Below are 15,524 nucleotides of genomic sequence, written 5' to 3'. Positions count from 1 at the left end.
AATCAACCAATTTGAACACATATATTCAAAATGAAAACAGATGAACCTCATGCTTAAGGTAGTTGAATACCTCCAAATATACAATTTAAAAGTTAAGTATGTAATTTATGTGCCACTAAAGTCTAACTGAATTGCAAAATAATTATTATTTTCAAACATGTTTTATGATCACTCCCGCCATCTGCCATTCGTCAGTCAAAACCGATAATTCCACCCAGAATACCAGTGAAATCCTTCAGAATACCGAAGTGTGGTAAGAAGCCATTTATATCTTTAGCATTGTGATTTACTCCTCCTCAATGTTTGTTGGAAACTTCAGACTTATCGATTCTTTTATTTTCAGATCTCTACTTTTGACACTTAAATTCTACTTTATTTTCTTTAATGTTAACATTGTGAAGTGTTACTACAACAATTGAAATACAGCTAATTTAAATCTGTTTGAAAACACTTGATTTATAGCAACTCAGTATGGCTCAAATAATCACTCTGAAACTAAGCCTCTGCTTCCTACGGTGCACGGCATCTCAGTTTCTCTGAACATTTGTGCAGCTTAAATTGAAGTTGAGGGATTTTTTAGTGCTGCACCATTCCCCACTGAGTCCCTGCGGCCTAAACTGTCCCAGCAGTAATTGCTCTTGGCTGACAGCAGTGTGTTAAAGGTAAAACAGCTCGTAAGCCCCACCGGTGGGTATGGGGCCAATTAAGCAGGAATGAGGCTTACTGTATGGATCATAGTAATCATCATTACTATTCTGTTGGTTAAAGACTAACTAGAAAATGCATCATGTGTGTCTCTGTGAAAGTGTGCGTATGTTTTTAACATTCTGTGCCTCACAGTCCATTGACGTCAGAGTTGGGTTTGTTTGATTGGTTTAAAAGCTGTTTTTCAAAAAGGTGTGCACCCAGGAACTGCACCCGAGGCCACATAAAAATAGGAGTCCAGGGTAGGGTTGTGGGAAATCAAGAATTGGCTCTTATTCTGTACTGGTTCCATTTAAAACAACAATAACACTGCAACCGAATGATTCTGAAGATGTTAAGTTTGTTAATCTTTCTTGTAACGATGACTGGAGTCTTTTGCCAATGGACAAACAAAGCAAACATATAGTGCACTGCAAGCAGTAAAGCTTGATTCACAAATGACACAAATGAGCTGATTCTTTTCAGTGAATTGGTCAGAATCACCCTAGAATTCATGAGCTATTACGTTAAATGTATTTGGATGAAGAATATATTTGTATATGTATATACAGTGGGTACAGAAAGTATTCACTCCCCCTTACATTTTTCACTCTTTGTTATATTGCAGCCATTTGCTAAAATAATTTTTATTTGGGGATCCTCTGCCATTCCTCCTTGCAGATCCTCTCCAGTTCTGTCAGGTTTTATATATATATATATATATATATATATATATATATATATATATATATATATATATATATATATATATATAGTGTTTGTTTTTCTGTGTAAGAGTGGTGATACCTGTAAATGTGACAGAGTACAGTCACATGTGTCTACTCGACTAATGTACAGTATGTATGGACAAACACAGCTGAGTCACAGTGGTGTGACAGTCAGCTGATAAGAGTGGCTGGATACCAGAGAGGCATTCTGGGCAGCAGGCATTCTTTTGGCACTCTCCCCCCTCCACTGTTTCCACAAGCTTTCTGACCCCATGCCAGGATCACAGGGACTCAATCCGAACTGGCAAGCCTTGGGCTGGTGCTTTGAAACCTTACTGATGGAGTTGGCATCATTTCTACAATTGAGACACAAGCTAATTCTGCTGATTTTGCAGCGTTGCAGTCACATGCAGAGCCTCTCTCTATTCATGGACAGATTTCAGGCCTTTGATATGAAAAAGTGTGGCCGCTGTCCCATGTCGAAGACAGAAGGGCAGTTTGTGTGATACAAAAAGCATGTGATTATGGTCTGAGGATCATCCTCTATGGTTTTCATTAAGCATGCAAAGTCTGAAAGCACATAGCTTCCTATATGCACTTTTATAAAAGGTATGATCAAAGTAACAACATATTGCATGTCACTGCTCTGAATATCAGTAATTTCCTGCCTTTCCAATAAGTTTACATTAAAATGAAAATCTGTGATCATTTATTTACACGCATGTCGTTCCACACTTGTTTATTTTAGTCACAAATACAGTCTTAATGATTCATCATTGAATGAAACTGATGTTGTTTTACATACACCACCTGGCCCAAAAAAAAAAAAAAAAAAAGTCGCTGATTGGATTTGAATAAGCAAATACTTAAAGCGGAACTCAGTAAGATTTGCGAAGCTCCCCCTACAGTTTCCTTCAGTGAATCACACTGTCATAAATAGTCCAAGCGCAGCTCTGGACTACAACGACTACAACACTCACCGGCGCAGTAGTTTTGCAAATACAGTACAAGAAAGAGGAGGTGGGTAATTTGCAAATACAGTACACTCGATGGAGGTGGGTAATTTCCGAAATTGTCCTATAAAGTCATAATATATACATTGTTTTTGTATTGCCGTAAAGCATTTTGTCACTCTCGCGTAAACGTGAACATGAGGCGAGATTGTGTCGGGTCGATGCAGCTCAACTTGCAAGTGCTGTTTTCTGGCGTAGGGGGTTAGTGCATGCCTCAAACACACCACTACAAGTCAATTAACCATCGTAAGGACTTAGAAAACTATTTATGAAGGTAAAAAAAGTTACTTAGTTCTGCTTTAAAGGGTTAGTTCACCCAAAAATGAAAATAATGTCATTAATTACTCACCCTCATGTCGTTCTACACCCGTATACCTTCTTGACCTTTGTTCATCTTCGGAACACAAATTAAGATATTTCAGAAACAAAAGATTCGTAAAGCTTCGAAGCAGTGTTTTGAAATGGACCTAACTTTTCAATTCTTAAACAACCATATCGGAAGAAGTATCATGGCTATATTCCAGGATGACAAAACCAAGATTCACCAGGCTCAAATTGGAAAAGAATGGTTGGGAGGGAGCATGAAGAGTCATTTTCACACATGAATTGGCACCTTGAGTCTAGACCTTAAATTCATTGAACGTCTTTGGGATGTGCTGAAGTAGACTTTACAGAGTGCTCGACATTGTTAATACAAGATCTTGATCAAAAATAACATCACAACATTTATTTCCATCAAGAGGTGCATCAATGTTTGGTCAAGATTTTGTATTGACAATGCAAGAGTCAAACACTCTTTAAAGTCTACTCCAGCACATCCCAAAGACTTTCAATGAATTTAATTCTGGAATCAGAGATGCCAACTCATGTGTGAAAATGAAATCAGCAATGCTACTAACCATTTAAATGCATGGACTCAAATTAGTGACTTTTTTCTTATTTGTTTTAATTATGGTTTTGTGCAAATGAACTGATTGACTAAAATAAATAAAACTTTCCAAATGTTTGTATATGTTTATATGCAACACCACTGCTTGTTGGAAAAAACAGCTTTGTTAGTGGAATGGTGTTATTTCGAAAAGTAGCAGTACCATCACAACTTTTAGTTAGTTGCTCCCTAACATTGGTGAAGCGCTCTTGACAGGATGCACAGCAACAAAACTATTATAATTTCCAACATTGTTGCCTCCACTGTGGATGACTTTTTGTCCAAGGAGCTAAATTAAAAATATGTAGCCCTGGCTAATAGAGAAAAAAAAAGAGAACTCTTTCTGTACTCCGGGATTATCTTACCTTGTAAACATGGTCATTTATCTTGATGGAGTTTTAAATTCTGATTTGCAGTGCATGAGTTCTCTGTTTTTACTGTATCCATCTGGATTGGAGCCGCCAGGCGCAGTAACGGAGCTGTGGTTTGAAAGCTTGCAGTCCTAAAAAACATTAAGGCTGCATAACTTCATTACGTGTTTGCTTAGCACAGCATGGCTCAAGGCAGAGGTGCTGTTTCCTGAGCCCCCACAATCACGCAAGACCCCCTGCCCACTTATATTCACTGTATGTGGTTGAATATGCAGAAAGGGGAAATGGCAGGCGAGTATTTCAATTTGACTTATGTGAGTTGGTGTAAATGAGACTAAATTGAACTCCCACCACACACTATTATAAGCTCTCAGCATAGATCTGATATGTGCTCTTACAAGATTAAATTGAGCCACACAAACACACATTCGTGGGGGGCCACTGGCAAAAACAACCCCACATCTGTGCCACTGAGCAAAGATGCCAGTATTCAGGTCTTTTACTTGTAGGGGAATCATGCGCCTGCCAAATAATGAATGGGATGAAAAGTTAACAGTTAGATTTGTATGGTTATCTACCTTTTTAGGGCATTTACTGAATAGCGTTGATATGTACTGTATATGTAGGTGAGTGGGCGGGCGATTGGGTGGTCAAATGGTAATGTAATCATGGTTTTGACATATATTTTTTCCAGGGTGAACATTAGTATTTGTAAGAATTCTTATGTAGTGTTTTCATTTGAACCTCAAATGACAAAAGTTGTTCATATGTAAGAGTTTGTGTTTTGATGTTAATATTGTTGATGACGTAAATATTTCAGTGTCTATGCAAACATATAAAAATGTACCTTTGCGAAAACCAGGCTTTATATAGAAGTTTATAATTGTATGATAATGACATTATGTTGGTTTTTAATGATGTTTTGAGGTCTGTTTTTCATAGTCATAGTCTAGGGTTCTCAAATATCATATGCCATACAGTATGTCTAATTTGTGTGGACGACACTTAAGGTATAGCAAAAGAGCAAGAAAACAATCCTGTTTCATAAGCATTTCTGATGCACCCGTCATTATTATTCTGCATGTATTCATTATATAAGGAGAGAAATCTGAACTTATGCCATGATTATATTCTACAGTTCCAAATGAAATCTGGTCATGAAAGATAAATTCCAGCACCCGAAGCGTTTGTGGTTTGTGTTAGACCATACATTTTAGCCTCTATTGTGTTCATGCTTGTAATTGTGAATAGTTTAAACCTCTGTAGTGTGTTCTGGGCTGAATGACAGAATTTAACTGGACAGACTCCATTCATCATCCTGCAAATGAGAGATGAACGTGTATTTTCATGTGTCATTAAGACAAAGGACGCATTATTCTGTCTGCATAAACACCACAACATCATCTGTAAAGTATGCTTTTGCTTTTCAGTAAATAAGATGGTGTCTATTCATCTTAGATCCTCAGACAGATACATATGCACATGATTTTACTTCTGAGAGATGCATTTTATTACAGATGTGCTGCTGTTCGTTGTTGCAAAATATTCCACAAATTCAGTCGAGCTGTTCACAATTAATTGATCAAAAACATTAATACTGAACATCATATGTCAGGCTAGTCAACAAAAAGAGATCCAAGCCAGATACCCACCATAAGCATGTGTTTGCTTTTCTCTAGAGTCACGCAACAGCGCGCTTAAACTGATTTCCATTCGTCGCTTTTGAATACTCATACTGTATTTTGTAAAACTGATCCTAATGGCTATTGCAGGGACGGAGAGACAGATTGTGAACAGAGAGAATCATCTGCTGCAAAAAAAGCTAAAAGAACAAGAGCTGGCAGAGCAGAGCTGATATTCTGCCAGAGACTTCCATAAGAATGTCTGGGGGTGAAACAAAACACACACACACACACACACACACACACACACACACACACACACACACACACACACACACACACACACACACACACGGGTTTCAGGAGAAGCTTTTTTCATGCCGCACCATATCATTTACGCTGGAATTTTGACAATGGGTCTCCTAGCAATTGTGGCTTTGGCAGTTTTGTAAACAGAATTACAGTGAAAATAAAAAGAAAAGCATACAATAGAGCAAGTAGCTAATGACACCTGAGATGGTGAGAGACTCAGAGCCAGCTGAAAAAAAAAAATTTGGTGTGGGGGAAGAATAATTTCAGCTGGCGTGGGTTTATTCTAAAAGTGAAAGTTTTTTACTTATATTCTCATATCATGGTTTGTGTATTCCAAGGTAATGCAAAAACATGGAGGTATCATGTCCTAAAAAACATGGTATTACCATAGAACATGTCCAAAAATATGGTATCACCATAGTACATGCCCTAAGAACATGATATTACTATAGTACTGTTCAAAAACATGGTATTACCAAAACATGATAATTGTGTAAAGCATTTTGTATAGAATTTTTTCTTCTTTTTTGTACTTTTTGTTAAAGGGTTAGTTCACCCAAATGGCAACAAAGAATGTTGCCATTTCAGGTACAGTATAGTGAAAAAAATCTTTTAGTGTGCTGAAAAGATTTGTTTCAAGCTAATGTTGGGTGTAAAACTCCATGTGATCGTCCTGCTTAGATATTAGCCAATCTCACAATTAGTGATAAACACTGATTTCTGCTATGACTGATTGTTTTTCAGATGACTGGACTGCAGGCAGTGAAATCTCATCAGGCTTCTGTGTGGAGGTCAAGAAACCCAGTCAAGAGCATCTCTGAGGAGAAACAAACCTTCAGAGCCACTCATACCTCTTTCTTTACAGCAATATTATAGACCATGTGTTTCACTTTATATACAATATACTTGAAATACAACTTGTCTTTCTTTTTAAGACCTTTTCATCTTATAGCAAGTATCCATATCAAATATCTCAGAGATGGTAAACGAATCAATGCCTGGTTCCAAAGACCCACATTACACACATTCCAGCATTTTAATGGATGTATAAAATGAATTCTCAGATGATTCTATCCTTTATCATGCTGTTACGATAATATCATTACATAATATTACTACTTAAACATAATGTCTTGCATAGCAAACACTGATGTTCATTTCCCTATTAAACCCTGAAGGCTGAAGCCACACTTTGGCAATAATTCAAATACTAGTAAGTACTTCCTGGTAAGCATTTTTCTAAGAACAGCGATAATGCGTTTGTTTGGAATGTGGGCCTGTTCAGTCAAGCACAATCACATGAAACTTTAGGGCTAAATAAAGCCCTATCTCAGTCAAGAACAATAAACATCTTCAAAACCCCAGTGAAATTGTGTTTAAGTTCTACACTGCAAAAACACTATTCTTGGTAGCCTAAGAATTTTAGTCCAATTGTCCAACTAAAATATCTAAAACACTTAAAAAATATCTAAAACTCAACAAGATATATACTATTACGATATTAAAGGTGCCATCGAATGTTTTTTTACAAGATGTAATATAAGTCTAAGGTGTCCCCTGAATGTGTCTGTGAAGTTTCAGCTCAAAATACCCCATAGATTTTTTAAAATAATTTTTTTAACTGCCTATTTTGGGGCATAATTAGAAATGCACCGATTCAGGGCTGCGGCCCATTTAATTGCTTGTGCTCTTCCCCCCCCCCCCCCCCCCCCAGAGCTCTCGACTCTATCATTGCATAAACAAAGTTTACACAGCTAATATAACCCTAAAAATGGATTTTTACAAAGTGTTCATCATGCAACATGTCTAATCACGTAAGTATGGTATTTATTTGGATGTTTACATTTGATTCTGAATGAGTTTGATAGTGCTCCGTGGCTAAAGCTAACATTACACACTGTTGGAGAAATTTATAAAGAGTGTGTTTATGAATTATACAGACTGCAAGTGTTTAAAAAGACAGGGCTTTCACAGACAGGGCTTAGCCTAAGGCAAGATTAGGCATTAGTTCAATTAATGCATTTAAGTAGCTTTTATAAGCGTTCAGAAAAACACATTGCACTGATATATTTTAAAACAATGGCACTGATATATTTTAAGATATGTCAGTGCAAGATACTTTGAGTTAAAACAGCTCAAACATGCATTTTAGTCTAGGACTATCTTAAGCCTTGTCTGTGAAACTGGGGGAATATCTTATGCAGTAAATGTATCTTAAATATCTATAAAATAACTTTTCAATATCTGTACATTTTTACAGGCAAGCGAGTCGAAAAGACTAAAATAATTTTAGTGGACATTTCAATGCAACCTATTTTCAGTTTACTTTGTTTTCAACAATCAGTTCTCTATGCAGAGTTTCTGAAATAGTCATCCATTGAATGTATTTCCATTTTAAATGCATTTGAACATCAGTATTGTTCGTTTTTTTAAGCTGAATATGTATCACTGCACTGCAAGAACCCTGTTTCTGAAGCACTTCTTCAAACACACCTCACTGTTTAAAGCTCCGAAGCACTCTGGACTCTAACACTTTCACTTCATTACTCTTGGCATCAAATCATCTTGTTTTTGAACTGTCGTAAAGTACAGTTTTTTCCACACTATTTACTAGTCTTTTGCGGGTCAACCCAAATGCGAGCGCTATTTCAATTAAAGTTAATTCAAATGCTGCCTCACCGCCCCGCTGATTGAGAACAGTTGTTGTTCACAGTTTTCTGAAAGGTGACATTATTAAGCTTCCAGAAGCGTTAAACTTTTGGCTTCAGGAGGTCTGGCAGCTCGCCTTCCTGACTTTTGCCTTTTATCTGTCTCCTGCATCTTTTCTCTCTTCCCCTTTTCATTTAGCGTCAGCATTTTTTGGCTTGTGTACCTCATTATTTCATAGGTTTTTTTAAGTTGGAGTGGGTCGTGGGTGTGCTTTCTGCACTGATATCACTCCATTGAGCTTGACTTTTTCACAGAAGAGATCAGTCCTCCGGTTAAAGGCTCTTTTTTCTTTTGGCTTGGCTCTTGGCTCTTGGGAAATGCTATCAGAGACTCAAGTCACAGAACCCAAAGCGCCAACTGTGTAGCCTGATTCATGAGAAACCTAGATGATGTTTCATTTTCAAGCACAGCGGTCACATTCAGCTAACGGCGGGCCACACCATTCCCTACACCCACTGAGACAACCGTCGGATGATGAGGCAAAACAAAGTATCAGTGATTGTGTATATGAACTTTGAACTTCAACTGAGCAACAAGGTTTTGAGAAATTACTGTCAAAAGGTGTGTGAAACTTTACAGGACATCTTTAAATTGACGCTTTACTTTGTGAATTGACTGTAGATACCGTATATGACAAGCTTTGACTCATCTTGATTAGATCATTCACAGAAAATTAAGTAAACTACCACCACTTTTGCATGTGGTATATCAGCACAAAAACCTACATCTTATGCACTAATCACTGATAATGTAGTTTAATCAGGCGAATTACACCTAAATAGTGCTATACTTTTCTTTTCAGCGTAAACACTCCTCTTCTTTCTATGGAAGCCCTTTTCCACCTCAAAGTAAAAAACTAAAAAATGTAATGCTGCATTCACGCCATGTCGTAATTACTGTAAATAAAGCTCCGTATGCTTTCAAATTGTTCTTGCAGTATTTTGATGTCATACACTGATCGGTCTGCACCGCGCCACTTCAAGTGGTCCCACTTTATACTAAGTGGCCTTAACTACTATGTATTTACATCAAAAAATAAGTACAATGTACTTATTGGGTTCATATTGAATTGCAAAACACATTTGCAGCTATTGAGGTGGGATACGGGTAAGGATAGGGAAAGCTTTGGTGGTACGGGTAGGTTTAGGGTAGGGGTAAGGTGTAAGGGATGGGTGTAATTATAAATGTAATTACAGAAATTAATTACAGATGTAATTACATGCAGGTGTTTTTAAAATATAAGTACAATGTAAAAACATGTATGTAAACAATAAGTGCATTGTATCAAATGATTAATTTAAATGTAAGTACATAGTAGTTTTGCCACTTAATATAAAGTGGGTCCCTTCAAGTCGAACACACCTTAAATCTGCAGTGGTCAGGTGGTACAGTGACCACGTGGTCTCAGAAAAGTTTACACATTGTAATTACGAGTTCTACAAGCATGTGAAGGCTTTTTACAGTTCAGAATCATTTCATTAATTACAACATGGAGCAAACGCACCTTAAAGGTCCCGTTTTTCGTGTTTTTTTGAAGCTTTGATTGTGTTTATAGTGTGCAATATAACGTGTTCATGTTTCGCGTGTAAAAAAACAGTATTTTTTTTACATAATGTACTTATCTGTATACTGCTGTTTCCACTGTCATAAAAACGGGCTGATGACTTCCTTGTTCTATGAAGTCCTTCCTTCAGAAATACGTAACGAGTTCTGATTGTGCCAGCGGTTCCTGTGTTGTGATTCGACAAGGAAAGGTCACGCCTCTTACTATAACGTGGAGATGCACATAGTTTTACATGTGGATTATTGTGGTGTTGTGAATGAACACAAAAGACAATAATTCCCGAGAGACTGAACTCTTTAATCTCCACAAGCAGCGACAGAAAATGTACAACGTTAGCACTCACTCAGAAGAGTACCTCCTATGGAAAACAGCCATAAATATAAACATAGTCCCCTCTTGTGGCCATTATGTGCACTGCAGTCCAACATTAACTATTGCAGTAAGGATACCACAATTATAATTTTCGGGAACCGAGTTAAACATAAATTGTAACCATTGATCTCTAAGTACAGCGTCCCTGGGAAGGCCAAACAAAGGTGATTGGACTGCGGGATGAAAATAACAGCGTTTCGACGACATGGCGACAAACACACTCTACAAACGCAACTCTTGCTCTTCTCCTTGGGAGCGCAACAAGACCACGCCCCCTTTTTTGTGTATTCCTGTGGGCGGAGGTTAGTCAAAAAACTGTTAGTGACGTCATTAAAGAAGGAAGTAGAGGGATGTAGTCCAAACTGGCCGTTCAATGTAAGCGACTTCTGTTAATAAATAAAATAAATAAATAAAATATCTCGCTTGGCATTGAACTTTGAGCTTTAAAATTTTACTGATTTTATTTATACTCTAACAACAACATTACACACTAACTAAAGTTTGAAACATGGGATCACGAAGAACGGGACCTTTAATTGTGACTTGATATTTCAGAATGTGACTTTATATCTCAAATTCAAGTTTTTTAAACTTGAAATTGCTGCTTTGTTTCTCATAGTTGTGATTTAATATCTCACTATGTGGCTTTATCTCCTATTTTACACTTTATGTCACAATTACCTTGTTTATTTTTTATTTGAGGTGGAAAAAGGCCTATATATCTTTCTATGTATGTTTTCTTGCTGCAAATGGCACATTATTAAAAAAACTCAATATTTGTCTAGTGCAATCATAACAGATTATCTGGGCCAGTTTGCATCGTTATCTGATATGCATGATATCCTTTGTGAATCAGGTACTAAAACTACACAAACTATACTGTATTACATCAGCTGACTCATTTCATTTGGCTTCATAGCTTCTCAGAGGCTGTTGTCTATAGTCTGTGGCTGCACTAGTCACAGCAAGCTCATCTTACTGTATGGTTGGAACCAGTTGATCTAGTGAGACCTTCTTACTGCTCTTGCTTTCAGAGAGAGAGAGGGAGAAATTAAACACTCCCACATGGCCAGAGGAGAACTATGATGGAGCCCAGATGTGTATGTATGAGAAGGGCCAGCTTTAGCTGCTTTGGGCCAGATTGTATGTAATTTTGTTGTCCAACACTGATGGTTTGGACCGATAGTGGGCCTGATTCAAATGAGTTTGATTGCTGGCCGTTGATCCTATGGATTCTGAACAAATACAACCATTATGGATGAAGGTCAAGGACTAAGAGTTATTTGATTTGATCCCAACAGTATAGTAATGTTCATACACACAGCGCTAGCAAAGCAACAGCACTGAGAGTAACTTATGTAATAGCCGTTGGATGGAGCCAGAAATACTGTTCCAGGGACCATCATCATCTTGCATATCTTGGTTAATGTTACCCTTCCGTGTGCTCAATATCTCTCTCTGTGTTTCCCCTCCATTTTAAGAGTGTGAGGACGCTGGTGTTTCCTTTCCAAGAAATGCTGTGGCCAACCCTCCAGCCTGCTTTAATGTCATAATGACTGTAGCAAATCACAACCAGAAGATAGAGGCGTTCTGCTATTCGCCTGGTTCTTCTATGAATGACTGTGCTCACACACAATTGGCTGTGCATTCCTACAAATAAAGGTTCTTCAATGGTTTTTGCAGGTTATTCAGGGCGAGACCGAGAGCCGTGAGAAAGGAGCACAGCAAAGAGCTCTCCGTCCCACCAGGTCTTCCATCGCTCCAGCACCAGCCACCTGCGGTCACCGCTACTTTGTTCAACGTCACCTCCGTCAAATATGAGATAATGATACTGAGCGAATGCTCTCCGCACATAGTATAAATTCATTAAATACTTTCGCTTCAAATCCGCTAAATCCCAGCATCAGCCCATTTAAAAACACTGCTTCGTTCGCAGAAACCAAAACGCCACTTCCCTTTCTCGGCAAAAGCCTCTAAGTCCACAGAAGAACGCAAATCGAATCATATGATTTCAAGATGAATGGCGGTGAGCGTATGAGCCGGCTTTCAATTGCTGAGCTGCAAGTTTTTATCATGTTTTGTCCAAATTCAAAAACACATTTTTGTCATGTAGTTTGATATATTTTTTATGTTAGCAAAGAAAAAAAAAGAGAAAATGACATAATAATAATAATAATTTTGTAATTATAGCTGTGATTAAGATGTGTCATGTACATTGTTTGCTTAAATCTTCCCCTCAAGTCTCTCTGTGTAATCTTTGACTCTTTTTTCTTTCTTTTTTTTAAACCATTGATTAGATGATATGGCTGGATGCTTAAGCTAGCCTGGGCCTGTTTGTTTATCAAATGAAAAACAGGTTTTCCCACCTCTATGGTAACTTTCAAAGGGGACAGTAAATGTTACGCACAACTGCTGTGCCAGTGCGTTTTAATGCAGCAGATGAAAGATCAAAACAACAAATGAATGAGATTAAATCAATACTGTACTAATATACAAACAGATTAACTATTTGATAGATGACAGACCTGTGGCCTGTGCTGTTAAAAGTCCCCCCTTTAAGTTTTTTAGCTTTTGGCATGAATATGTTAGCATTAATGTTATGAATAAGCTGGTGTGTTCCAAAACAATGACAAAATTAACATTCAGAAACTTACAGTCTTTCACTTCCGCTAAAATGGATCATGGATTTTCATGACATCACATCACACTTCAGCTTCTCATCAAATCTTCTGTCCAATCAAATGCTGTCTAGAATCTGAAGTCCCACCTCCTCCTACACTATCAACAGACACTGAAGCTGTGGCAGAAATTGGTCATTTGTTCACACATTTACTAGTTTCTACACGGTGAATGGCACATAGTGCACTATATAGAGAATAGGGAACGATTTAGACTTTCCATAGATGTGAATGAAGTCCATTTTTGCGTTAGTATAACGTGAACCGACGCAGCGCGAGCACAGTCTGCTCTGGCCCAGGGACATGAGAGCACAGAGCGGATCATATCCATGAGTCGGATCAGATCACGAAAGGTATCAGACCCATTTAAATTCTGCACAGAATGATATTTTAAAGTGATATAGAGGAGATTAGGAGGATAAACGGTTTCACTGAGTTTAACGGCTCTGGCCAACGCTATTGGCTATTTTAAAAAATGATCTTTCTTTCGTTTAAAATTACACCAACACATTGAATAATGCTGTGCGTTCCGAGACTTTTCAGCAGGCCTTTAAATCCTGTGCTGATGGCTATACATTAAAATTATGAAAACCATGAATTTCCAGTGAGCTAGAATCTTTCTCTAGTGAACTTCACTGGCATTTTTGATAAATTATAAATAATGTCAAATGTGTATTTGGAGTGTATAATTTCTGCTCCAAAGGAGCAGCACCAATTAAAATCTGTCTTGAATGGGATGGACTGGACATAATGGCGTGACCTGTTTGGCTACAATGGAAGATGAGGGAGTGTTTAAAAAATTAAAAAAAAAAAAAAATCCAGTTCTGTTTGGTGCTGCTGGTGGAGAAAAAATGATAAACTTTAAGGATATTAGAGAGAACGATTTGCAGATGGAAGACGTTCTTGTGATTCATATCTGCTTTGGCTTAACAAAAATACAGAGCAGACTACGGAACTAAATATTGAGTAGCCAATCATTTTGAGATATTTAAACCAAAGTAACTTCAAAGATTTGGCTATAAATGAAGTGCAGGATGAGTCTCACATACAGAGACCATAGAGCTGTTTTGCAGCACAAAGATGTTCCAGATGAGTTTTCCCTTTTTTCTCAGGTTTTGCGGAGTTGTTCTGTAACCTCAAGCAGGAAGTTTTAGAGTGAGATTTAGAATAATCTTTTCTTCATGTGCCATCATCAGATCTGACATTAATTGTAGAGATCATCCAACAGAGCTTCTTTTAAAACCATAAAGATACTATTTCAATACACCACCACACAAGACTACCTTTGGCCAGGACAGTGCAGCTAGTTAAGAATAATAAATTTGACTAAATATTACTTGGTCTGAAGAAAACTTGAGTGCTGCTAGCCCATGCAAAAATTATTTTTATTTATAATTGTATGTCTGATATCTTGAAGATGTATAGAATAGCACACAACTAGCTGTCTCAGAGTAATTTACACCTAAAAAATAGAAACTTTATGTGACTTAATATTACACAGTTGAACTGTTCTTTTTTACTCAGAAGCATAAACAGTATATATGATGATATGATATTCTGGTCCCTCAGTGGCTGGGTTAATGAGATTTATTTGCCTATTTTATGATCTGCTGGGTGAAAATTGTATATCTGATATTTTGAAGATGTACATAACAGCACACATAGCTCAAATGGTGCAGTATGGTTATGTGCACAGAATGAAGTGGAATGACATGTTGAAAAGTTGGACTTCTTTTAAAGGATTAGTCCACTTTTAAATAAACTTTTCCTGATAATTTACTCACCCCGATGTCATCCAAGATGTCCATGTCTTTCTTTCTTTAGTCGAAAAGAAATTAAAGTTTTTGTTGAAAACATTCCAGGATTTTTTTTTCTATATAGTGGACTTCAATGGGCACCAAACAGCTGAAGGTCAAAATTAGTTTCACTGCAGCTTCAAATTGTTCTACATGATCATAGACGAGAAATAATGGTCTTATCTAGAGAAACTCTTCTTCTTCTTCTCTATTAGAATTCTGGCAGTGTAGACACTGTTAAGTGTATTACTGCCCTACAGGTCAAAGTTTGAACTAATTTTTATATGCAATATGCTAGTTCAATTGTATATAACAATTATTTCAAACTTTGACCTGTGGAGGGCAGTAATACACTTAGCAGCGTCTACACTGCCAGAATTCTAATAGAGAAGAATAAGAGAGCTAGTTCAAGATGAGCATTTCTGGTTAAAATATATTTTTTTTAGAAAATGAGTGATGGTTTCTCTAGATAAGACCATTATTTCTCGTCTGGGATCGTGTAGAATAATTTGAAGCTGCAGTGAAACTAATTTTGACCTTCAACTGTTTGGTGCCCATTGAAGTCCACTATATGGAAAAAAATCCTGGAGTGTTTTCATCAAAAACTTTAATTTCTTTTCGACTGAAGAAAGAAAGACATGGACATCTTGGATGACATGGGGGTGAGTAAATTATCAGGAAAAGTTTATTTAAAAGTGGACTAATCCTTTAACTTGAATGCTGTGTTTTTAGAATGCTGTGTTCTGC

At 37.3% G+C, this 15,524-nt stretch overlaps 1 protein-coding gene across 2 annotated transcripts in view; it reads left to right on the top strand.

Moving 5' to 3' along the window:
* Window positions 1–7,015, top strand: part of klf15 (Kruppel like factor 15) — a 40,229-nt gene extending 33,214 nt beyond the window's left edge. For both annotated transcript variants that reach the window (XM_067371292.1, XM_067371294.1), the window contains one exon: window positions 6,403–7,015. In XM_067371292.1, the coding sequence (XP_067227393.1) occupies window positions 6,403–6,406 (4 nt within the window). In that variant the 3' untranslated portion in view covers window positions 6,407–7,015. The remainder of the gene's footprint in view (window positions 1–6,402) is intronic.
* Window positions 7,016–15,524: the final 8,509 nt, after the last annotated feature.

This window comes from Chanodichthys erythropterus, chromosome 20 (assembly GCF_024489055.1).
Source record: "Chanodichthys erythropterus isolate Z2021 chromosome 20, ASM2448905v1, whole genome shotgun sequence".
NCBI lineage: Eukaryota > Metazoa > Chordata > Actinopteri > Cypriniformes > Xenocyprididae > Chanodichthys > Chanodichthys erythropterus.
Note: the sequence above shows the minus strand (reverse complement) of the source record. Positions and strands in the feature narration are given on the sequence as shown.